This window comes from Coccinella septempunctata, chromosome 2 (assembly GCF_907165205.1).
Source record: "Coccinella septempunctata chromosome 2, icCocSept1.1, whole genome shotgun sequence".
Classification (NCBI taxonomy): Eukaryota; Metazoa; Arthropoda; class Insecta; order Coleoptera; family Coccinellidae; genus Coccinella; species Coccinella septempunctata.
In genome coordinates, this window is record NC_058190.1 from 25,876,006 (window position 1) to 25,902,521 (window position 26,516).

At 36.0% G+C, this 26,516-nt stretch overlaps 1 protein-coding gene across 1 annotated transcript in view; it reads right to left on the reverse strand.

Moving 5' to 3' along the window:
* The window catches only part of LOC123307956 (pikachurin), a 95,342-nt gene that overhangs the window by 29,464 nt on the left and 39,362 nt on the right, over window positions 1-26,516 (reverse strand). Inside the window, exons 2-3 of the mRNA XM_044890461.1 lie at window positions 23,181-23,297; window positions 10,707-11,066 (exon numbers count right to left, since the gene is read on the reverse strand). Of these exons, the coding sequence (XP_044746396.1) occupies window positions 10,707-11,066; window positions 23,181-23,297 (477 nt within the window). The remainder of the gene's footprint in view (window positions 1-10,706; window positions 11,067-23,180; window positions 23,298-26,516) is intronic.

The window sequence follows — 26,516 nt, forward strand, 5'->3', positions numbered from 1 at the left end:
ATTCTTGTAATATATCAATTGATTTTAGTTTCGACAACGGCGTTATGACAGTAACGACATTTCATGAGTGCCAACTTTACTACGTTCTAGTTACAAAAACTTAAGAAAATTATTTCATGGCCAACCGAGTGCTAAAATAAAAGTGAATGGAGTATATGCATAAAAACTAATGACATAAAAGACGCGGCTATCAGATACTTTCACCGAATTATGTACAGATACAAAAGCTTCATTGAAAACCCAGTACCGGTTACAAAGTGAAAGAATATGTGAGTTTTTAATTGTATGACATAACAAAAATTTTGACAATGAAATATTTCAAATTCCAAATGAAGAAGTCTTTTAGATCCAGGGCTATATTCCTTTGAATATTATTATGGTTCCTCTATTTAAATTCATCTTTAGTTATTACATCTGACTGGTGCAAAGATCTAAGGATATAAAACATCAATAAGAATCAATCAATCGAATGCACCCCAGAGCACGCGGGTATTTTTACTGAGTACTGCCTAATTCTGCTTTGTATTCATTGAAGCTATAACCACTCCATCGATTAATGGGATCTAGACTTTTATGGAGGTTAAGAAAGAAATGGAAATTATTGTTTTTCATCGAGATCAGTAGGTACTATGCAAATCAAGGTGATGTTTGCAGGCTTTCGTCATAATCGGTTAGTATGAGGACATAATGAAGCGATTTCTACTAATATCATAAGAAGATTATGAAGGGCAATGCATTATGGAAAAAATCATTTTCATTTAAAGCAAACTTTCAGTGAAAACAATCTACCACCTGACAAAAACAATTCAATATTTTCGTTTAATCCTACGCATGGAGTAACTGTGATAATTCAATTCCGCCATATCCGCTGATATAAAATAAACGACCATCATATCCGCCTTTAACTCGCCACACCATCATTCATGGTTTTGGGTATATTCAACATAATTTGCAACTCGGTGAGAATTTGCAACAATTTACATCGAATGAAGAGGGTTATGAAAAATTACCCGAATAGTCGATTATTTCAAAAGATACAGGGATTATTGGAATATGTCTTGTTTAAAGTCGTAAGGCTGTTAAAAATCTATTTATATATGTGATGAATTGAAATGTACAAGATCGCCTACAAAGGTGTGAAGAATGTTAGATATGTTAGTTTTTGTAAGTTATTGGCAATTTTTATTGTCATTCCAATTCTAAACATTTTTCATTAATCATATGTTATACCTATATTAATTATTCTCCTAGATATTATGACATTTCAATCAATTACGTAACACAAAATGAATTTCCAGAAACCATAATAATATGGTCAATGAAAAGTGTTCAACATTAATCGACAATCAAAACAAGCAATAATATCCATTGTGTTCCATGAAAAAACGCAATCTCTTCTGAATTGAGCACCCAAAAATACTCAGACGTGATCAGGAATCGATACTGGAGTAAGGTTTATACATAAAAACTGACCACACCCATTAAAATTTGCTCAAAAATGCTTCGAAAACAGGGTATATTTCATGGGGCAAAAATGATCTAACAAATATCGCGAATGGAATCATGCGGACAGAACACTACCCAGAAAAATGGAAAACAGCGGAAGTCATAGTATTCAATAAACCATTCAAAGAGAAGAAGTTCCCACAAAACTATAGACCGATAAGTCTACTCTCGGCGTTAGGAAAAGTAGTAGAAAGGATTATCGCCACGGGGCTAAATGAGGAAACCGAAAATCTGAAACTGATACCACCAGAACAAATCGGATTCAGAAGAGAGCATTCAACAGAGCAACAATTATTAAGGCTCACAGAGTACATTACAGAGGGATTCCAAAATAAACAAGCCACAGGTCTTGTTTTACTAGACGTCGCCAGAGCTTTCGACAGAGTATGGCATGAAGGATTAATATATAAGATGAGAAGTGCTGGATATTCGATCAAAATATGCAAGTTGATCCGGAATTATCTCAAAAATAGAAGATTTTACGTGAAAGTGGAAGGAGAATGCTCCACAACAAGAGATTTAGAGGCTGGAGTACCCCAAGGGTCAGTGCTTGGGCCACTTCTGTACAACATATACATTCACGATATTCCGAAGAATCCAAGAACCATGCTAACGTTATATGCTGACGACACAGGCATAGCAACTCGACACCGCAACCCAGAAGTAATAGAACGAGTTCTACAAGAAACGATTGACGAAACAAATGAATGGTGCATAAAGTGGAAAATCAAGCTCAATGGACAAAAGAGCCAAGCAATATTATTTCAGAAGAGAAGACTGCGACCCACAACGAATCTAGAAGTTGACGTCGAAGAAATCGACTGGAAAAATGAAGCCAAATATTTAGGAATAACGCTTGACCAAGGACTTACTTGGAAAAGTCATATCAAACAAGCAATCGACAAATGAAAGCAGCGATGACTCTACCCTTTAATAGGAAGAAGAAGCCACATGTCGAAAGAGACAAAATTGAAGATAATCAAAGCCGTTGCTAGGCCTCAACTGACTTATGGATCAGTTTCCTGGGGTTTCGCGGCAAAGAGCCACATCAAAAGAATTCAGGCCACTGAAAACAAGCTGCTACGATGTGCAATCGATGCACCTTGGTTTGTCAGGAATAGACAGATTTATAGGGACCTAAAATGGAAAACTATAACGGAATTCATGAACAGAAAAGCAGAGAAATTATTCGAAACAGCGAAAAACCATCCGAATCAAGAACTCAGGAGACTAGTGGACTACGACCTAGAGGAAGACAAAAGGAGAATGCGAATTTACCGAAGGAGACCAAGAGATCAATTAAAAAGAGATTAAAATAACAACAGAAACTTATTGAAAAATTCAATAAAGTGTTAATCCAATAAAGGATAAACACATAAATCCCAGCACGATAATGTGCGAGAAGAAAACCGACTAAGAGACGAACGGTTTATAGGCAAATGCCGGGAACCAAAATTCAAGAAGCAGTTGATGGTTTTTAGTTGGTCTCGAGTTCAGGAGAGTGAGAAACTGCACACTGTCCCCCTCAGGAGAGGGTGGTTCGTCTGTCTTGCAGATTTTCCCCCTGCTACACCAAAAAAAAAAAAGATTCTCCCGGTGTTATCTACACCACCACATATTTTTCTCCAGTTTATGATGAAACTAGGCTGACCAGATTATGCCCAGTTCAATGACGGACGGACCTAGTCAATGTATATATATTTATATACAGGGCCTGTTTTTGAATCGAAAAATTATTCTACTGTATATTATTGAGGTTAAAAGAAAAAAATTTTTCATGTACCATTTTTTCCGATTTAGCCCTGATGAAACGATATAGATTTTAAAAGAATTGCATGCGGTCAAAGTACCCAATTTTTCGAATTTCAGAGACCTTTTACATTTATGAACGCCAAAATACTCGAAAACTATATTCCGAAATTCATTTCATTCGATATAACCGTTTGTGAGAACTGAAAATAACATCTTTTCATGTTTTTCAATAACCTCTATCTTTCAAAACGAGCCGATTCGGAAAAAATGGTACAGGAAAAAAGTGTTTTCTTTGACCTCAAGAATCTACTGTAAAATATTTGTACGAGTCAAAGACTCACCCTGTATAGGCTTCCAGCTACTCAGTTTCCTGATGTATTGAAAACAGAAAAATAATACACAAAAACGAAAATATAATAATCTTAATATATACAATGGTTGTGCATGACACTGTGGAATGAGAACAGGACGTTGCTAGAGAAGTTTCTTCATTACCAAAATTTGAATGTCTGAAATAATTGGTCAGGGAGAAAGACGTTGCTGCATTAACAATTTTTTTATGTTTATAATTTGAAACATGCCTTATAATATACCTTCTTTCTCCAAATAAAATGCTAAATTGACCCTTCGAACATAGGACTTCAGAATCAAGTTTTGTTTTTTTAAGGAATGGAAATTCTTTTGAAAGATCTTCCGTAAATTTGCACTTTTTTTTTTTATTATCCATCTGAAATTTTCTTCAAAAAAATATTAAATTCAAGATTTTGACGGACATTTTGACGGACGTCTAGTCACCCTAGATGAAACACTCTGTATAGAATGCTAGCAGACGCTGGAAACTATTGAATACTTCATCGCCCCTTCTCACGGTGACACTTCAAACAGGAAATAAATGTGTACAAGGGTGTATCAATGTGTTCACAACTCAGTCGCGAAATCTGCATACATATACGCAGTCAATATGAATGAACGCATAAAATCCATCAGGGGGCCGGTTTTAAGGATATACGGCCTGCTTGATATTGCCTTTTCTCCTTCCTATACGCAAATATTCAATTTTTCACGCAGAAGAAGCTTACCGTTACTATCGATAAAGGGGATACAGGCATTTTCTTCCTGGCAATGAGTTACTTTGAAAAATATAGTATCCAGAAAGATAACAAACGGGCGAACTCACATATCGTGGAATGTGGAAGACATCAAAACCGCCAAAGCGTAAAAAAAGGCGCAGAGGTTTTAAAACCGTTTATCAAATGAACAGGCAGTTACGTTAGTGTCAAAATTAAATTGAACAGTGAAAGAAACACATTGAAAATTCGCGAGAAGAGAGATGGAGTCATCGTGAGGAAAGAAGTAAAAGATAATGAATAAGATAATTCATGAAATATCTTTTGAAAACTATTATACTTCCAACAAAATTAATTTCGAAATGAATATCACTTATTATTCATATCGAAAAAGTAAAATTAATTGACTGAGAACACTTGCATTCGATTCTAATGACCACGAATCGCCACTGTATACAAGCTGATTTTTTTTTTTTTTAAGGTAGAACTCATCAAAATAAATCATTGCAACAAAGCCGGAATGGCCGAGTTATCACCCACTAAAGTCCAAAGGGTTTCGTTATATTCAGAATAATTCTTTGAATTCCTACTATCTCAATAATTGTTTGCTTTAATAGGGAAGGAAATTTTGATGAAAATTTTGAAAGAATTTTTTGAATAATTTTGTATTTGCAATATGTATATTGGCGAGTTTTCCGAATAAATTTCAAATTTTTCAGTGAATACAACGAGGGGTAGAAGTCATCGAATTGGACCATTATTTCAACAAAAAGCGTCCAAGTTACAAGTTGATGAGAAAAATACTGATATACCTACAGACATTCTAAATTTCCATTTTTATTTCCATTCAATTACCGGAAGGATATTCTGAACAAAAGAAATCATATAGTTGATTCAGTCATCACGAGACCGAACGTTTTTTGTGGATTTCCATGCGAATCACAAACGATCTAGACCCTAGGGTGTATGTATTTTATCAAGGATTTTTCCAACTTTTCACGTTTTTTTGATATCGCTCTATGTCGACGACGCTCCGGGAAATGGATATGTTGAATCCCAATCCAATGATCATTGAGAGCGAATGTTGATCCCATCCACCTCTAACATTTCCAATCGCTTTCGAACACCACAGTTCGGAAGTGATAATACTAACACGTGAATTCTGAAGATAGTGGTTTCCAGACAATGCAGATGGATCCTCAAGTCTGCCTGGGTAGCTCAGTTGGAAGAGTACCTGACCGGTAATCAGGGGGTCGTGAGTTCGAATCCTGCTCTGGGTGGTACTTTTTCAGAATTCAATTCCTGTCTGCATGCCGCTAAAATCTTCATTACTTTATATTACAGAGATCATCACAGTTAATAATTTAATTTTCTTCCATTCCAATAATAAATAGGTACATTTAAAAATTTATCTCTTGCCCTTCCCATGTAAATAATTGAATTAGGAATCTTTTCATCAGTTTGTATGTACGTTAATTATGTTCATCACAGATTTTCGAATTTATTTAATTTCTGACGTGAGTTCACATTGGCGAGAAATACGTAATTACTGAAATTTTTACGTAGAACGGACAACATAGCGCTGATTGAAAACCCAAAAATGTTTTGGCAAGAGTCATAACCTTACATTTTCGTACTTTACGGTGGGGAATGTGTCAATTTCCCATCTCTAACCGAGTGCCTTTATAAAAGTTAATGGAGTATAACTTTTTGCAAACGTACAAGTTTTTGTACGTTTGCAAAAAGTTATACTCCATTATACGTCATTTTTGACTGACAGGGATATCAAGAAGTCATACTTCTTCATCAACGATAAATTACTTTTCACTTTTCTTCCGCCGGAGGGTAATGTGTTGCTTTGTAAAAGATGAGAACCGCAACTAGCCGCATTTTCCTCAATAAATTGAAATGATTCTGAAAGTAAAGGTTGATATAGGTACAGATTATTATGAATTTCGAAACGTTTGAAAAGAAATTACTTATTTCCTTCCGGGGAGAAGTGACTGGCCTTCGGTTACCCGCCTTGGCAAACACAGGCTCGCCATGAAAAGTGACACTTCTCCTCTTTATGAAATAATATTCCTTTTTTTCTCTCGACAGGAAAATTTTCTTTTCTCGTTTCCGAAAACTTATAGAACTTATTAAACGAATTAATTCAGATGCTAGATGCATAACATCCGCAGATAGTCAAATCAACAAATCTTTCGATCTAAATCGAACTATCAAACTACCATCAGATGTCCCTGCTATCATCGCTCGAAGTATCACCAGAAATTTCATTTCGTCAACAGAGTAGATGCTGAGCATGGTTTCGGTCTTACTCAACGAAATGCTATGAATTGCAGGCTCCTTTTTCTCCATGTCAGTAGCGGATATGATGTATAAATACATAGTAGCGACATCTGACAGAAAAACACATCGGTTACTGCCATGATTCGAACCTTTCCGCGCTTTGAATTGGGTTGGTTCCCGTTTCTCTGTCAGATGTCGCTATGATGTATTTATACATCATATCCGAGTTTTGTTGCTCTGACGAGGTCAAATAATACCGAAACTATGGTCAGCATCTACCCTTTGTCGACGAAATGAAATTTCTGGTAATACTTCGAGCAATGGTAGTTTGTTTGTTCGGTTTAGATCGTAATATTTGTTGATTTAATCATCTGCGGATCAAATATTATAGAGTAGAAAGATAGGAAACGAAGCGACTGAAGTGATGTGAACGCCATCTGTGTTTCAAATGTGTTTTTAGGACCCTAAAACTGGTTAAAATATTAATTCGACGGTCACTTGCAGAAACACATGAAAAGTTGTGAGATATGAGATGGCCATTTTGATCAAAGAGATTTTGAATGTTTCTCCTACCGCCTTTTGTTTATCTAGCTCGTTGTAGTTGCTGATTATTGGATTTTCTTTGTAGTTTCTTGATGAAAACCTCTAAATATCGTTCGAAAAATATTGCATAGTAAAGAACTGTGTGGATCAAATAAAATGGATTTTCCGAAATAAAGTTTTTTACATTATTATGGGAAATGGAAATGTAAGTATTAAAACTGATAACATGTGACACGGTCATTCATTGATTTTCATTTTCAGTGCTCCGAAGTAGATAAAATTTTCAGGGAGTAAAAACAATGACTTCAGCAAACACTACTTACTTTACGATGTACAGTGAACATTTAACTGTTGGGTACGACTTCAGCAAACACTACTTACTGCACAATGTACAGTGAACATTTGACTGTTGGGTACTGTTCATCCACGTGAATTTTTCTATGCAGGATGTTTGCAGGAAGTATCCTATTCAGGGGAATTTATGACTTTTATACGTCCATTCAAAAACTCTCAGTTGCTACTCCTTCAATATATTCAGAAATACAAAGGTTTTATTGATTTCGATTTGGGAATCGATTGACTGTCAAATTGTTGTTAGGAAAGTCAAAGTTTTATGAAACCTGCTATCTTAAGTTCATTCATTAATCAATTTGTATATTGTGCCATAAAGAGACCATACCATACAGACATCATAAAAAAAATCATAAAGAAACTGTTCTGACGGGCTAACATACCGCTGTGAGATTTTCTTAATTGTGGTTCTGAAAATTCTGTTAAAAATATGTAAGTAACTGAAATGTGTAATGTATTGAATATTGGTGCAAATTAATCTTTGATATAAATTATGCAAATTCAACTAAGTTTATTAATTCAAAACAACATATTGCACCGAAATAACACCTTTGACGTATAGCAGATCACCATATTTATACTCTTGTGTCCTAGTCAAAACCTTATTCATTGTCCATAATTCAAAATTTTTGTAAATTTTTTATAAATTGCAAATAAAAATATAGCACATCCGACAGCGTATTTCGTTGATATCAATTGATTCCAAACAATTTTCAGATGAAAATATCCTGGTCAAAAAACGAAACCATACTTTTATTTTGTCGCTCAGGATGTTCGTTTTATGGTCTTAACAAAATCGATATTGAAATTCAATACAAGGAATAGAATTCGAATTTCGCGCCCTTCAATTATAAAACGGAAACAGTTTTTCTGTATTGACAGTACGTTTTTAGCGCCATCTCATTGTCACATGTGTTTTCACTGGCCAAAATGTAGTCGGTTTTTAGTACTAGAGATATGAAGGCGTTTCCTATATTTCTGCGGATGTTATGCACCTGAATTAATTCGTTTATTATTCATCTGCCTTACTCTGAATAGTCTAAGATCCCACTGCAGAATTTCTACGTTCATTACGTACAGAGACAAACACACATTTTCACATACGTTTATGGATAGAAGAATACACTGATAACACCGCAGCCTGTCAAAAGTGGCTGCAAGTAATTTTAATTAAATTAATAATAATCAATATTCCAAGAGAAATTTCGTTCACTCCGTTTTGAAATAAAATATCATCCACATCATAGCAATGCATGCAAAGAATACTAAAATCCATAGCTGCCGTTGCACACTCGGCCGCAACTACCTCGCAGCCAGGTGTAAGCAGGTAACATTTCGATGTATTTCTACGTTCATGACGTACACGGATGTTTTTGATATCAAATTAAAGCTAATTTTTTTTCGAATAAGATGATGTATGGCTGCCTGTGAAAAAATGTCCGCAAGTTAGGTCTGCCATCTGTTAAAATAGCGAGATATCCGAAATAAAGTGAGAGAGAGTTAGACTCATTTCGCACCATCGGGTTCTTACCCGATGTTCCGAATTATATATACTGATATTATGGGATCTTTCACACATGTTGCGGTTTAGTTTCGCACTGGAAAACAACCAGATTGCACTTTCGGCGGCGCTTATCGCCACGAGATTCGAGATAAAACCCGATGAATAATTTTTCATTCGGTTGTTTTCCGGTAAAAACCCGATGGTAAAAACCCGTAGTGTGAAAGGAATCTTAGAGTTCCCAACAGTGCATCTGAATTAGTCGTATATTATAACCACGTGTTGGAGCTCGTTGTACACAACGCTGTTGATATTATTTATGTAATCACAATCACCCTTCGTCGGGCGCTATACGAATATTGAGAGTTCGGGCGCAATGCATATATTAGATTCTAATAAGAATAAGGTCCAAATAAATTAATATCGAAACAAAAGAAGATTTTTTTTAAAAGATGATGTCTCGCCAAAGTTTATTCCAAAGACACAGGACGATTTACCATGTTCAACAAGATGTATGCGGCAAAAGAGAATGATGAAAAATTCATTAAAAAAATTATAGTTTGGAAGTCATTAAAACAAAAGGTGCTACGGACGATTTTCGTCAATTCGATATTGCTCAATGCTACTAAGTATCACTATTTAAAGTTAAGTGCGGAGAATAAATGGTTGGCTTCTTCTGGATGGTGCCCTGAAACCAACATGATTTCTGGGAAGTTCAACTCCGATACAAATAGAAAATGTATTATGTAATTGAGCTAACACATTTTCAGATGATGAAAAAAACTCTGATTGCGACGAAGTGACAACTGCGATTGGGAAAGCATCGAGGAATCGGACTTTGACTAGAAAATGTAATACACTGATATGAAAAATAACTTGATTCAAGAGACTGATTTTGAAGAAACACGAAAAACAATTCTTCAGATTTAATTACATTTGTACTTGATGAATAAATTATTTCTTATTATAAAATAAATCTCTTAAAACTTTAAGTTTTTTTCAAAATATTCATTACGCAATTATAATTTTGTAAATGTTAAGTCGGCTGGCATCCACCATCCTCATCGAACAAGTGGCGTTGCGAGCCATCTCTTTCATTTTATTTCAGATATCTCGCTATTTTAACAGATGGCAGACCTAACTTGCGGCCATTTTTTCACAGGCAGCCATATATCATCATATTCGAAAAAAAATTATCTTTAATTTGATATGAAAAACATCCGTGTACGTCATGAACGTAGAAATACATCGAAATGTTACCTGCTTACACCTGGCTGCGAGGTAGTTGCGGCCGAGTGTGCTACGGCAGCTATGGATTTTAGTATTCTTTAGATGCATTGTTATGATGTGGATGATATTTTATTTCAAAACGGAGTGAACGAAATTTCTCTTGGGATATTGATTAACATTAACTTAATTAAAATTACTTGCGGCCACTTTTGACAGGCTCCGGTGTTATCAGTGTATTCTTCTATCTATAAACGTATGTGAAAATGTGTGTTTGTCTCTGTACGCAATGAACGTAGTAATTCTGCAGCGGGATCTCGTACTAGAAGGCGTTGATCAATTCATTATGAACTTATTAAATTTCAGGAAAGTATGTAATCCACATTCTTTTATGAATAGTTAATTGCATCCAAAATTTTTATGGTCAACCACCTGAAATGTCATTGTTTTTTAGGTAAGGTACAAACCTTCTTTGCAGAAATCACCTCCTCTCCCCAAAGGGCATAAACACGTCTGTTTCGCTCGTGCATTACTTCTTACACATAATCCTCCAAGCCCGCAGTCTAAAATGCAAGGCCCGGTCGTTGATATGGAAGCCGTGGTTCTCTTTTCATCATCTGAAGACACTTCGGTGAGTTTCTGTTCTAAACTAGGTCCTTGGCTGGTAATATCTGATATTTCTACATTGGGAATGTCGTTACTATCGGCCAGGGTAACGTTCTCGTCTATTTCAGAAATATCAAGGACGGCATCTTTCTGATAAAGGACATCAGAATAGTTAACCTTTGTTTGGGGTGAAGTTGACGGTACAACGGTCGAATTAATCTCTGGAACAAATGAATTTTTTATGAAAACAACAAAAGTTCACTAGGTTCCTTCAATCGAAACTTTCTATGTCGGATATGAACTGAAAGTTCAGGTAGAACTTTTCCGAATTAAATGAATATCCCGTTAACAGCGAGACTCTTCATTTACACATTCGTCAGAATTGTTCGTTTATTCCTGATAGTCTGGTAGAAATAAGTGTGTTGAAGAAAGCAGAAATCTCAAATTCGAATTTTTAAATAAGTTCCAGACTATGTAAAGGGGATCAACAGTAAACCACCAATTTATTTAGAAATCCCAGTTTCTTCTCGTTTATTTATTTCAATAATTTTGAAACAAATATGTTACACACTTCAGAAATTCTTCATTTATGTACAGGGAGTCCCTAATTCGATGTCCTGTGAGGGGATCTCGGAAACTAGAATAGCTAGAGCAAAACCGATGACACGTTTAGCTCTTTTTCAGAGAAACAAAGAATGGTGAAAACCGTAGCCTCCTACGATCCTCCGTTTTTGGGTTATTAGCGAAAAATGAGATTTTAACGATTTTGAAAAGTTCTCATACCTCTTTTTTCTTTGAAGTTGCAGATATGAAACTTGAACCTTCTAAAGGCACTTTCTTATGTAGAATCTACTGACTAGCTCAAAAGAAATTTCGAATTATTCGGCGAACTTTCTTTTTTTTTAATGCAAACTCTTATTGATTTTGTTACTTTGAATTGGAAAAAATTTTTCGTCTGTACATTCTACGCATGAAAGTGCCTAAGAAGGTTCAAGTTTCAGATCTGTAACTTCAAACAAAAAAAGTTATGAGATCCTTTCGAAATCGTCAAAATCTCAATTTATGCTAATAACTCAAAAAAAAAGGACCGTAGAAGGCTACGGTTTTCACCATTCTTTGTTTCTCTGAAAATGAACCCGGAAACGTTTCATCGGTTTTGCTCTAGATCTTTTAGTTTCCGAGATTCCCTCACTACACATCCAATTTGGGACAGCCTGTAAGACTTCCGACTCTTCCGAGATATTGTCACCAGTATCAGCATGCTTCAGGTTTGTTTGTCGGCTAAATACGAAAAATGCAATGGTCGTAGATTCGGGCTAATTAATCAGAAATCAATGAATTTTATAATTTATACTGAATTTAAGTGTATGGAAAGCGACAACACTTTCATCAATTTATGCCGATGATGACAATATCTAGGTCTCCTCGAAGTTTTTTTCTGTATCTACATATTGTCGAAGATTAATTGGTTCTCTTTCGAAAAACTTGAACACAAAAACGCATCTTTATGAGAAACCTACACTGTAGGTACGCATATAATTGGATCTTTTGGTGAAGTTTGGTGCAGGCTTCATTGAAACAGCCAACAAGGGGTTCAATTTTCCTTTTTGTCCCATATTATTTTGGATTATTTTCCAACAGAAACCTCCGTTTGAATCTTGGAACGTTGATAATGAGAACATAATTTAAGTTTGAAATATTGAAAATCGATGTTTCGCAACAAAAATATCCTGTATATGAAGAACTTGGTGTTTGCAAGACTTCCTGTATATCAAGAAATTACCAAAGTAATTATACAGCCTGCATAAGGTTTCCATTCACTCGTCATTTCATTTCATCACTGGTATGATCTAATTGTAGAAAAAAATTAAAAGAATATTAAAGTACCTACACCCTGGGTACAAACAATTATAATCACATTCATCATAACGATAGAAAAGTGTAATGTAAACAAAATAACGAATGGACTCACCAATATGGCCGTTGTCGTTTGTGTTTGATTTTACTTCGTTACCTGTGATTTATTGTTAATTTTGTGTAGTAAAAGGACATACAGTATTAAACAAAAAAGAGAGTTTAAAAGCTCTAAAAAAAGCTGTTACATTTCATACGTAAGTTTCTAACTTCTCACTACTCTGTTGTGTGTTGAATAATAAGTTGTATGTTTTTTTCTGATTCCGTGGCTTATACCACGCGGAAATAGCTTTTTATCTCCTGCTATGAAATCGTCCTGCTAGAGACTATAGCGAGATACAAGATATCAGTAGGTACCTCGAATATCTGAAATAAACTGATAGGTACCTTTTTTTCTACTTTTTTTAATTCTTATAATACTTTCATCATATCATGAAAAGAGGACAAAAAATTTGTCACCGCACATAAAAATTATATTTAGTAATAAGAGAAGTATGGACAAAATGACATGGTGTTTTACTTTTGAATCATATTTATTTATTTAACACAATTTTAATCACACTCATTTTAGATTCATTGACTATCGGTAACGAACTCTTTTGATTAAGTAGGAACTATAATGAAATTTACAGGGCTGCTGACTCGAAGTATTACCAATGCAAAGAGTTGTTATTTCGTCGATTTCGAATATTTTTATTTGAAAATGAGTGAGAATGTTGGAAACATATTGAAGTTTAAGAAACCGATGTTATTGTTCGATATGTCAAAACTTGGCTCGGATGACATCCTTGATTTTACCGATGAACGCATCGCACTCTGCTTGAGTGGGCTTGAACAATTCGATTACATTCACGGCGACGACTTTTTTTCAGATAGCTACTCTGACCTCCAAAATACTCCGAATGGAGAAATCCATCTGGTTTAGATCTGCTGAATATGCAGGCCATTGTTGTGAGAAAATGAAGCAGGGAACGGTATTTCGCAAACGTTCATTTCGAGTCATGTTGGAATGTCCATGCTCTGTTACGTGAGTTTTGTGCGCCCACGGTATTAATACAGATTTTAAACCTTTTCGTCCCTACACCCCCCTAGGCCCCTTCACTTGTTTCTTAATTCAGGTTCAATAATCAGAAAGCACAACTCCAATTATGTTTTGTGAGTAATATACTTTATCGTCATTTGTTGCCGTTCGATGTAAAATATATGGTACATAGTTACTCGGATCTTTTTGGATTGAAGAAGTGTTGAGACATTCCGATGATGGCAATTGTGAGCTAGAAATAAGTTCAGATGTTCTGTCTGCAATATCCTCCTGATTCAAAGGAATATTTGTGGTTTCTGAAGAATCAAACATGAAGCCTGGAAAAATTGAAGTCTTTTTGAAGCCATTACTTGCATTTGAACAGTTGCAGCTTTTCCACACGCTCCATGAAACAAACATTAAATTTGTAAATGGGTCGCGTTTCAAAAAACTGTATGTGTTCTGCTAACTCCTCCTCAATTTCAGTTGAAAATGTTTTTTGGATATTCCTAAACCTTAAGTGTTTAGGAAATAATATAAAACATTGATTTCATAACTCTGGGGCTCAGTAATAAAAGAAAACGAAAAAAGATATCATTTTTAAAATACCGAATTGAGTTTTTCAAAAGTTATTCAAAGTGGCCACTATGAACTATAATTCTAATACATGCTCTACCTTCTTATAAATGATTGCTTTATTCTGCTTGGATGTCTTATTTCAGTTGTTAAAAATTGGTCTTGCCACCTATGCCAGGGTATAAATTGTTTGAATTTTCTAAAATGTGGAATTTCTTGAAAATCGATATACAGGGTATCCCAAATTGCTTGATTTTGGCTGTTTCTGGTACTTCTAGACTAGATAGGCAAAAACGTTGAAAGGAGTCCTGGGCTCGATTTCCATGAAAAGTCCATTAGTGAAAACCGTTTCACGGTATCTTCATTTGTTTTGAAGATATAACCAAATTTTGATATTTCATCGATTTCGAAAATGTGCCATAACTTTTTCATTTTCGAAAATATCTGAAAACGAATTAAACTTTCTACAGGCACTTTTTCACAAGGAATCAGACACTGTATTCAATTTTTTTTTATCTTTTGTATTAAAAATAAGAAATGCATTCTTTTTTTGATTCTATAGTATTCGAAAAAAAATTAGCTTTTCAAAAATATATATATATGTCGATATATTACTCACATCTTCCAGGAAAAATCAGCATAAAAGTGAAATAATCACTAACTGTTGAGTATCTCATACATTTTTCTATGAACAGACATCGAATACTTCAATACATTAGTCGATAGAATTCTATGAAATCATAAACCACAAAATAAACATGTTACAGTCAATTCGAATAAATTTCGAGCAAAATTTTTACAATTAATTTTAATAATATAACTCATAAAAAGTTCTCGAATTGAGCAGCATTTTTTTCTAAACAAATTCGACATCTTTTTCTATCAGAATTCACCGTATTGAACAGAACAACGCGGGATATGTCTCCAATGGAGTTCCTGACTCTGCTCTAAATCAGTCCTATTTACGACTGGAGCCTTGAAAATTTTATTCTTGATATATCCCCATACAAATCGTCCTTGCCTGTTTATTTGTCTAGAAAATTATGGTTAGAGCAAGCTCAGGCGCGATCTGTAATAACTTCAGACAGTCAGCTGAGGCTTTGGCCGAATCATTTGCTTCATCATTCACTGCTGAGCCTGCTGGACCACTACCAACAGTTAAATGTGATCGCTGTCAAGTCGAGGTAAATGAGGTGCAGTTTTCACCCGAATTGGTAATGAAGCAACTCGAAGCATTAAAAACTGACTCCTCACCTGGTGCTGATGGAGTGTCCGCTAGAGTTCTGAAATACTGTGCCAATTCATTGTGTGTCCCGTTAGCTATGATATTTTCTGAGTCTTTCCGATCGCACACTTTGCCCTCTTCGTGGTTACAGGCATCAGTGACACCTGTCTTCAAAAGAGGAGATAAGCTGTGTCCTGACAACTATCGCCCCATTAGTCTGACATCAATTGCTTCTAAAGTTTGTGAACGCATTATATTGGAAGAAATGACCAAGTTCCTACTTTCAAATACAATAATCCCTTCGAACCAGCATGGATTTTTGCCCGGTCGCTCAGTTCTCACAAACCTTCTGGAGTGTATTAACGATTGGACGAAGGCCTTTGATATGGACATTCCTGTTGATGTCGTTTACCTAGACTATTCGAGAGCATTCGACCGTGTTCCCCACCGTCGCCTTCTCTCCAAGCTGGAGCATTTCGGAGTGAGAGGAGATCTTCTGCTTTGGATTGAGGCCTTCCTAAAAAAATAGGCAATTTTCTGTTAGGGTATCAAATGTCACATCAACACCAAGACCCGTCACTAGTGGTATCCCTCAGGGGTCTGTTTTGGGACCCTTGCTCTTTTTGATTTATACAGCTGATCTGCCCCGCATATTGCGTTCGTCATGCTCTCAGTTCGCTGATGATACCAAAATATATAATAATGCAATCTCTAATTCAGCATTGCTTCAATCAGATCTCCGTTACTTCGGATTTGAGTTGGTCAAAGCACGTGAAAAAGATTACGGCCAGGGCAAGAAGCCTCATATTCACGATTTCCAAGTCCTTTCGTGGTTGTTCACCTGCTGTTTGTTCTAAGATTTATACGACTTATATACGCCCTATTCTTGAGTTCGCCGGACCAGCTTGGTGTCCCAATCTCAAGTCTGATATTGAACAATTGGAGGGAGTTCAGAGATGGGCGACTCGTATACCGTATGGTACACTGCGCCCCAGTTACGAGGAGAGAATGAAAATTTTTGGAATAACATCCTTCCAGGATCGTCGTCCTGCATCCTCCGCTGTGAATCACCAGGATATAAGCGATGTACCATCCGTATTTTGTAGAGCCTGAATTTATTGGTTTTTAAAATTCTTTGCATTCTACTTCGGGATATATTAGTGTTTTCTGAAATTTGGTTTATGGATACGTAAGGATCTTGCACAACCTCCCCTAACACTTTCACCTCTGATTCTTCTCGATTCTCTTTGAAATATTTCTTAGGTCGAGGTTTTTCAAAGGATCCATAGTTTTGTAAGTTTTCTATTATTCTTCGGAAAATCTGCGGATTCGGTTGTCTTCTTTCAGGGTAACTATTGAAAAAGAGTTCTGATGCAGAATCTGCATTTTGGCCACACTCAATGAAGCAAACTAACATATCATATTTTTCAAAATGTTCATACATGCTTGAAAATCATTATTTCCACGTAGTCAGCAAACATCAAAATATCGATAAATGATTTATTTTGTGACTTTATATCGTTTTTCTATGAGAGATTGACTATATCTATGGCAACGCTTCTTTTCGTAAATAATCTAGAGCAAAAACCAAAAAATTGCTTCATTCATAGAGTAATGTATGAGATACTCAACAGTTAGTGATTATTTCAATTTTATGCTGATTTTTCCTAGAAGATGTAAGTGATATATCGACATATATATATTTTTGAAAAGCTAATTTTTTTCGAATACTATAAAATCAAAAACATAATGCATTCGTATTTGAAATAACGAAGTTGTTTCAGTGTCTGATTCCTTGTGAAAAAGTGCCTGTAGCAAGTTTAATTCGTTTTCAGATATTTTCGAAAATGAAAAATTTATGGCACATTTTCGAAATCGATGAAATATCAAAATTTGGTTATTTCTTCAAAACAAATGAAGATATCGTGAAACGGTTTTCACTAATGGACTTTTCATGAAAATCGAGCCCAGGACTCCTTTCAATGTTTTTGCCTATGTAGTATAGAAGTACCAGAAACAGCCAAAATCAAGCAATTTGGGATACCCTGTACTTTTACTGAACGTGAAACTTATTCTGAATCGCCGCAAAGTCATATATCCGCAGGTACCAAGGTACCATATTATCCATTCGCTAATCCACACCCTGTATATGTCAACTAAGGTCCAATTCTTTAAATTTATTCAATTCTTATTATATTATATTCTTATTATTATACTTCTTCTAATAAATACATGAAAAATCTTATATCTTCCGCAGAATGATATTATAACTTCGTAACTTTAGGCTTCCAAAATTGTAAATTTGTTCCTGATGGATAGATAAATAGATAGACGGAGTCACAGACAGAATAAGCGATCGATGATTCATGCTTCATTCCATTTAAATCGCATGGACGGAAGCCAGAAAAGTGAGGACGCTAATTTAAGGGTAATAGATTTCTGTTCCAGCTATTATAATATGTTTCTGTGAGAATATTCGTGCATGTCATATGAAAGTGCTTTATTGGGTTTGGACGCACCTGGAAAAAGTATTTAAAGGGTGCAAGTTGTAGATGTATAGGAAGTCGTGCGTTGAAGGCATTATGTTGGAAAACAAGTGTAGATTATACAAAGATTAATACGAAGGCGTAGAAGGGCCACAGCCGACTTTGAAGTCGGAATTTTATTTTGTTCCGACCTTCTACAGGGTGTTCCATGACGACGTGGATCAGTTCCTGAATAACAGGTTGCTTTCCTACAAATAATAATATTCATATAATAGTAGGTAGTCCCACATTTATGCTGAATGGATGATTAACAAAGGATGTTCTTTGATATTATTTTATGGCTCTTCTAAGAGAGGCCATAACAATAATAGAAAAACCTTTTACAAGGTGTTCCATAACGACATGCATTTTTTTTGTAGTTCCGGATGTTTTATGAAAAAACTTATTTCTCGTACATATGTACAAGATACTCGTGAGGCTATCTCAATAGCTACATAATATAGGTACACTCGGTGTTTTTCATTTTCTTCTAGATTTCTTACATCAAGAGGTTATTACAACGAGAAAACCTCATATAGTCTGCTCTATGATGACTATGAACTTAATTTATTTTATATTTTATTGAAAAAAATTTTCATTAGATAGATGTTTTTGAGTTCTTGGATTTTTATGGAATCATGGATCATGGTCGTAGGCAGGTAGGGGCCAAGTTGGGCAAGCCTTATTCTCCCCATCCCAGATACTGAAATCGACCAAATTTTCGAGCAAGAAACCATAAAACAACATTGAACTCCCCAATTCAATGAAATTCCGGAATTCAGCGAAAAATATGTTTAAAACATTATGTGGCCCTTCTACGCCTTCGTGGATTAAACAGAGTGTGTGGTCTGAAGAAAACTTGACACCTAGATATTCCAGTTTTAGAAGGAAAATGTGGAAAATCGCTCGGACCCGTCAATTTCTGATTCGGTTTTTACATCCCCGTAACTGCAACCCCCTAATAGTTGGGGTGAGCACAACCCCTTGATTTTGAATAGGGGCGATTCCTCATGTTGAAGATTCTATCGAGTACTATCTGATTCAAAATTATATATATATATCGGTTTCATAACGTCTTTCGTCGTTGTCCGATGCCTAATTTCCATGACCTTCTGTCATTCCACTGGTTTTCTGTCAGATTTCTTGCGCTCATCGCTTTCGAAACCCCCTCCATCCACGTCTTTCTTGGTCTTCCTCGTTTTCTTCGATTTGGTGGTACCCATTCCAGGATCTGCTTTGGTAGTCTGGTGTTATCCATCCTCTGCACGTGTCCATACCAAACAAGTTGTCTTCGTTCGATGTCTGTCATGAGAGATCCTTCTACTCCCATTCTTGCTCGAACATCTTCATTCCGTATTCGGTCTTTTCTTGATATTCCTAGTGACCTTCTGAACACATCCATTTCGGTAGCCTCCAGTTTCTTCCTATTGTTCTCTGTAATTTTCCACGTTTCTGCGCCATACAATAAAGAACTTTTTATCATCGTATCATAGATGTTATATTTTCGTTTTTTTCCTATTTCGCTGCTCCAGAAGACTCCATTCAAACAAGAGATGAGACCCCTGGCTTGGTTGATACGTTTTTTTATTTCTCGATCGTCCCTGCCTGTAATATCAAACTCCACACCCAAATATGTGTAGCTGGTGCAGGCAGCGATTTCTTCTGTATCGAGTTGGATGTTCGATAATTCACCTCCGATTGGTAAATATTTGGTTTTTTTGGTATTGAGTTCTAAACCCCACTCTTCATACTCTTCCTGCAATTTTCGGGTCATGTATTCCAGGTCTGCCTTGTCATTGGCAATGATCACTTGGTCGTCCGCAAACTGTAATGTGAACAGGCAGGTGTCTCCCAGGTATATTCCCATCCCTCTACATTTTCTTTTCCAAAGAGATAAAGCTTTGGCCACATAAATTTTGAAGAGTGTTGGAGATACGCAGCATCCTTGACGTAACCCTTTGTTGACCGAAAAACTTCGCGACAGTCGATTGCCTATTTTTATTCTGGATTCTGAGCCATTATACAGATTCTGAAGAGCTGTGATTAAGGTTTGATTGATATTCGACTGCTGTAATACTTTCCATAGTTGCTTAACCGGTACCGTGTCATAGGCTTTGTGAAGGTCTATAAACATAAGATGAGTTTCCTGGTTTGTGTTCATTCTTTTCTCTATTAATTGTTTCAAGCAGAAAACGTTATCAGTGCATGTTCTATCAGCTCTGAACCCAGATTGTTCCTCCTCCTCTTGATCGCTGTATTCGGATTCTATAAGATCTCGGAGAATCCTTCCATAGAGGCGACTCATTGTGCTCGTCACTGAAATGCCTCTATAATTACCACAGTTCAGTTTATCTCCCTTCTTATGTATTGAGGAAATATAGGCTATTTTCCATTGTTCTGGTATTGGAGCACCATTTATGAACTTGTTCACACACCAGGTCAGGGCTTCGAAGAGTTTTCTTGTTCCATTTTTTATCAGTTCTGCTGGTATACCTTCTGGACCTGTCGCCCTGCCATTTTTCAATTTAGTTACAGCCCTTTCGAGTGTGGCAACGTCGATGTTTATTTCCTCTCCTATGACCGATATTTCTGACGGTGAGATCGTATTATATTGACTTCTATTCTCTGTCAGCAGTTGTTCGTAGTGGTTTATCCATTTTCCCGTCGGTATTATCTGTATTCCTGCCTGATTTCTTCCACTGGATTTAACTCTCTTAATGAACTTCCATGTCTCGGAACACTTAGATCCTCCCAGGTATGTATTGATCTCCATACATTTCTTATCCCACATTTGTCTTTTCGCCGCTGAAATGGTCCGCCTTGTTAATCTTTTCATTTCCATATAAGATCCTCTATCTTCTTCGGTTTGTGTATTCAGCCTCTTTTGGTACAGCTGTTTTTTTCTCCTTATCAACTCTTCTATTTCGTCATTCCACCAAAGTTTATTATTTTGCAATCTGTCTGATTCAAAATTTCGCTTCAAAATTTCTATCGATAACGGAATGACAAGAAAAATTATGAAAGAGTTGGTAAGAGTAGGTAGGTACTCATTTTTGTGCTTAGTTTATTGAATGCTGGAAATGGGCACCATTCACTTCCATGCAGTATTAATGAGTTTTGCTGAAAACATTCACGTACATTACTCAAGATTTTTGTGTAATTTGTCGGCACTCATTAATGATTCGAGTTTCCAAATCATCCAGTGACACATGCATGCTGGGTAGCGAAATTCTTGGATTTTAGATGACCCCATAGAAAAGTCCAGTGGTGCCAGATCAGGTGAACAGGGTGGCCATTCAATATGTCCCCTTTTTTCAATCCAGACCTGAGGAAAATTTTCATCTGAGAATTGACGAACCGATTGAAGGAAATGTGGTGGTGCGCCATCTTGTTGGAAAATGATCCAATACCTTCACGGGGCATGGATGAACAGCGTTCATCTAAATAAATTTGGCCAGCAAGATCACCAGGTATAAAAAAGTGCCGATTATGTGATTTCCATAACTACCCGCCCAAATATTTAGTTTTTGGGGAAGCTGAGTATGCACCTCACGAAATAATCTTGGATTTTGATCTGACCAATACCGACATTTATGGTGGTTTACAATTCCGTTAAGGTAGAATGAATACTCACTCGTCCAAAAACAGATATCGAACATGTGGTTTTGGTTACCGTTAACCATTTCACTGGCCTTTTCATAGAACTGGAGTCAGCGATCAGGATCATCCTCATTCAGTTCATGGACCAATCGTATCTTAAAAGGTTGGAATTTATGTTGTGCATGGATTCTCATGATTGTTGTGCGTGGAACACCAGATGCATCGGACAATTTCCTAGTACTAAAGGTCGGATCCATTGCTATATGACCTAAATTTACCATTCGCAATATAAACTCCGGACAAAATACTCAAATGAGTTAAACATGTAACTGACCATAACATAGGCATCAGCATCATCCATAGCTGGCAAAAATTCCTGGCCGAAGTGATAGTCTTGTAAGCTTGAAAGAAATTTCGCCAATTTCCAATATCGTGCTAGTCTTGAATTTTATTATGAATGGTAACAGAGAACGCCATCTGCTGAGCTTCCGTGCCGAAGTGCACTTCGGCCCGCGAATTGATTGTGAATGCAGCTTAAGACAGCCACTCTTTCATGTACCTCTTTCATGCACCCTCTTTTTGTTTCCGACTGAATCAGTAGCGGCAAATGTGGCAACCAGTAGCAGAACGTAAGCAGCGAATACATTTTTTTCTGGATGTCATTCGTTAAATAAACCGTTGTTCGCGCAGAGTCGTTATTTGAAAAAAAAAATTTCATCATTTTCATTTTAAAATCTGAAAATCGAGGTGTTAAGTTTTCGCTGGATCACCCTGTATCTTTGGCTTAGTAATGTCAGGCTACCCCATATGTGCACATTCATTTATTATTGTAGAATTTTCGTACCAGTGTGCTGAATAAAGGTGCGTCGAAATATCCGATTGAAATCATTTGTTGATATTTGTAGTGTGTTTTCCTAAACATGCAGCAGAAATGTACGAGGTGATTCTTTGTTAATATTTCGTGAAGAAATATGGGGTCCGTTTTTCCCGAAAAACCTTATAAATATTATCATGTTTCTTTTTAGTCCTTGGTGCAAGGGTGCTCAAAGGTGGACATTTCTTCAATCAAGAATAGCATTTGGCAAAATATAATTGAAATCTTACGTAAGAATCAAGAAATGCGCTGTTTTTGTGTATTGCTTGTGTGAGTGTGAGGACCAATTATCTGTCCAGGGAATTTCATCAACAATTGTCACACTCTGCATTACTATTTAAAGTTTGAGCAGAATTTTAAATTTTAAATGAATAACTCGTCCTACATTCCCTATTTGAAAATTTGTCGTGGCAGCTTTGGACGCTAGGGGAATAAAGTTCGGGAAGTAAAATTCTTATCACGTCTTCGAAAGAAAAATTAGCTGAAGCGGAGGCTTTTGGAAAAATTAATTGTTTGACTAGTTATAAATTTTGGCGTGTTAAAGTTAGGACACTTTGTCAGTATTTCTTGGACGGAAAATTTCTTTCCGCAGAAACTCACCAGCACAGCTGTATCCATCTTCTCTAAGTACGAAATCCTGTCGACAATCACACTCGTACATGCCGTCGTGGAGTTCATAACAGAGTTGTTCGCATGGACTTCCATGTCCGCACTCTCCTGAAATTGAAAATGTCGAATCAATGTCCATTACTGTGATGAAACTATTCTAGGAAAAGAAAAACATTAATGAAGGAGCTTTCCATCACATTCATCTGATGGTATGGCCTTTGTTTCAGGTTTTAATGACTCCTTTGTAAATGTGTAACCCAGTGAGTGCTTGGAAATCTACTCAGCTTTACTATGGACATAACAAAGAGGCAAATGAAGTGGGACATCTGAAAAATTGCATAATTTTAACCAGAAGCGTTATCCTCGTCCTGTATACCACCGGCACAGGATATTTTGTCAATTTTTTTTTGTTGTACAAGGTATGTATGTAAGCCCAAAATTCAAGTTTTTTGTTGAAGAATTCGATGCTTTGTAGACTGTAGATAGTCGGGATGTCTTCGCCTTTTTTCAGAACGATGCGATGTTGGGGAAATATCTCGACGAAATCACTTAAATTCTAGCTATAACTTCGACGTTTCTTCGCTCATGATATGTCTTCCTGTTCAACAGAGTGCGAAAATTTTCAAATTTTTTGGTTCCTTCAGAATAAAGCAGAAGTGGAGGCATTACAGAGTTTTTTACGATGGATAGATTGCTAGGTTATAAGGTACCTCGGGACATTTTGTTGTTATGGAAATACTCTATTTTATGAAATTCACATTGGGTCCTTTCGTTTCCATAAAAGGTGTAGCACTTTTCTACACTCGATGTTAGTATTCGTTTGCTGATTGAATTTACACCAGTGAAAAGGAGGTGTAGTTTATCTACATCTCCTTCTGACTATGTGTAGATAAAGTATACTTCCTCTATACACTGGTGTAAATCAAATCAAGTGCAGAAAAGTGCTACACTTTTTATGCGAACGAAAGGACCTATTTTTTTAAATAACAGTAGCAGATATCGTTTAAACTGCATCAAGGATATCCTAAGAATAAAATAATCAACTGCATTGACGTGCGGATTTAGTTTTTGTGGGCGATGATGCGTTACCTCATCGAGCATAATTAAAAAATACAGGGTGTCTGTAAACAAATTTGATGGACTTAGGGCGATGATTCCTCGATGAAAATAAGTAGGGGAAGTTCCTATAAATTTTTTTCGGAATCGACCTCCCTTCCAAGATACAGCCTTTGGAAGGCGATGACGAGTTGACAGTTGACAATTTTTTTACGGGTTCTAAAAAACACTAAGTCATAAAATTATAAATAATATGAAGCACTATATAAGCAGATGTTACTCACACTTTTTTTTATATCTCATAATTTTAGTATTAGGGGTTGAAAATAACAACCCCTACGATTTTCCTTCAAAAACTGTTTTCGTGGGATATATTTTCGAAAAATAAAATTCTCTTATGGTTTCCCATTCAATTCTGGAGAAAAAAGTCTCTCGAAGAATTTTCTCGGAATAAATAAAAACTTACATATGCTTCATATTATTTTAGTTTTATAACTCAGTGTTTTTTAGAACCCGTAAAAAAAATAAAAACTGTCAACTCGTCATCGCCTTCCAAAGGCTGTATCTTGGAAGGGAGGTCGATTTCGAAAAAAATTTATAGGAACTACCCCTGCTTATTTTCATCGAGAAATCATTTCCCTGTATAATTACATAAGTATGGTCAAAATAAAAAAACCTTCAATCGTAGTGAAATCAATTCCAATAAAGTACCTAAAGGAACGTCAGCAAGAAACTCTCAGGTGAAATGATGAGAAAATGATACTTGTGTAACGCTGAACAAAACGATAAAAAATTCCAAATAAAATTTATAATTTCTTCTCGGTAATTTTTACCACATAGGCACCTAATCTCATATGCACGCCACTGCTTTCGATCATTGTCCTCACAAATTATTCCTCGATGCATTTTATACTTAATCTATGCTATAGTTTTTCAAAAATGACGATTTTTCCGAGAAAAACGAAATTTCATAAAATTGCTTTATTTCCATATTAACGCCATGTATCGAGAAAATCAGGAAAACGTTTCGCGGTAATGACCTAACAATCTCCCAACATAAATAAGAACGTTGAAAGGCCTTCACTGTTTCTGAATTCTCAGCCACTCAATATGTAAATCTTTCGCTTCCTTATATTCCCACCCTGTACAAAAAGAAGAGCTTGAAAGAAATACCCTGGACCAGTATGTGGAGACTTGACTTGTGCTTTGCATTACTAGAGAAAAACCCAACATCGGCGAAGAAATGTCAAAGTTATAGCTAGAATTTTTAAAGAAAGAGAAGATTTCATAAAGTGTCTAAGACGTTTTACCTTGACAATCCACCCAGCATAAGAAAAAAACTTTGTAAAGGCCTCTACTTTTACTAAATTATTCGTCAAAAAATTTTTGGCTCCCTTATATTCACACCGTCTACAAAAAGAAGATATTGGAGAAAAGTTTCCCTGCGCCAGTGTTATAATATAGAGAAAGTATAAGGATTTACATCTCGAGGTCAAAGTGATTTCGTAGTTACATAATATATATCTAATCAAACATAGGCAATTTTTCAGCTGCCCGACTTCATTTGCTGCTTAGTTTATTTCGAGCTTGGTATAACTAATAACAAATTTTGACCGTTATGTTTGTGTTATCATCATCCAATTGGTCCTTATATCATTCATTACATCATATCATTTATTCCATATACGAGGATATATTATAAAATTCTTAGCCTACTATAGAACAAAATATCAATATCAAAATATTTTATTACTCAACAAAATATTCTCCCCTTACTTGGATACATTTATTACAGCGAACCTGCAACGTCTCTAGACTTTTCAAAAAAATGTTTCTTCTTGCTCTGCAAACCAGACCTCCACAACTTTCATTACCTCCTCGTTCAAAGAAAATGTACGACCTTTTAAACATTTTTTCAGTTGAGGAAAGAGATGATAGTCGGATGGAACCAAATCTGGTGAATAAGGGGGGTGTTCTAGTAATTCAAACCCTAAATCACCAATTTTTTGCATGGCAACATGAAATTTGTGTGCAGGGGCGTTGTCCTGCAAAAACAAAACACTTTTGGATAGCTTTCCGCGTCTTTTCTCTTTAATTTTTTCCCGTAGAGTGGTCAGTAATGTCGAATAGTAATCTCCGGTTATTGTTCTACCCTTATCAAAAACATCAATCATGATTACTCCATGGCAATCCCAAAAAACTGAAGCAAGAAATTTTCCAGCAGATTTTTGGACACGAAACTTCTTAGGTCTTGGAGAACCAGAGTGTCCC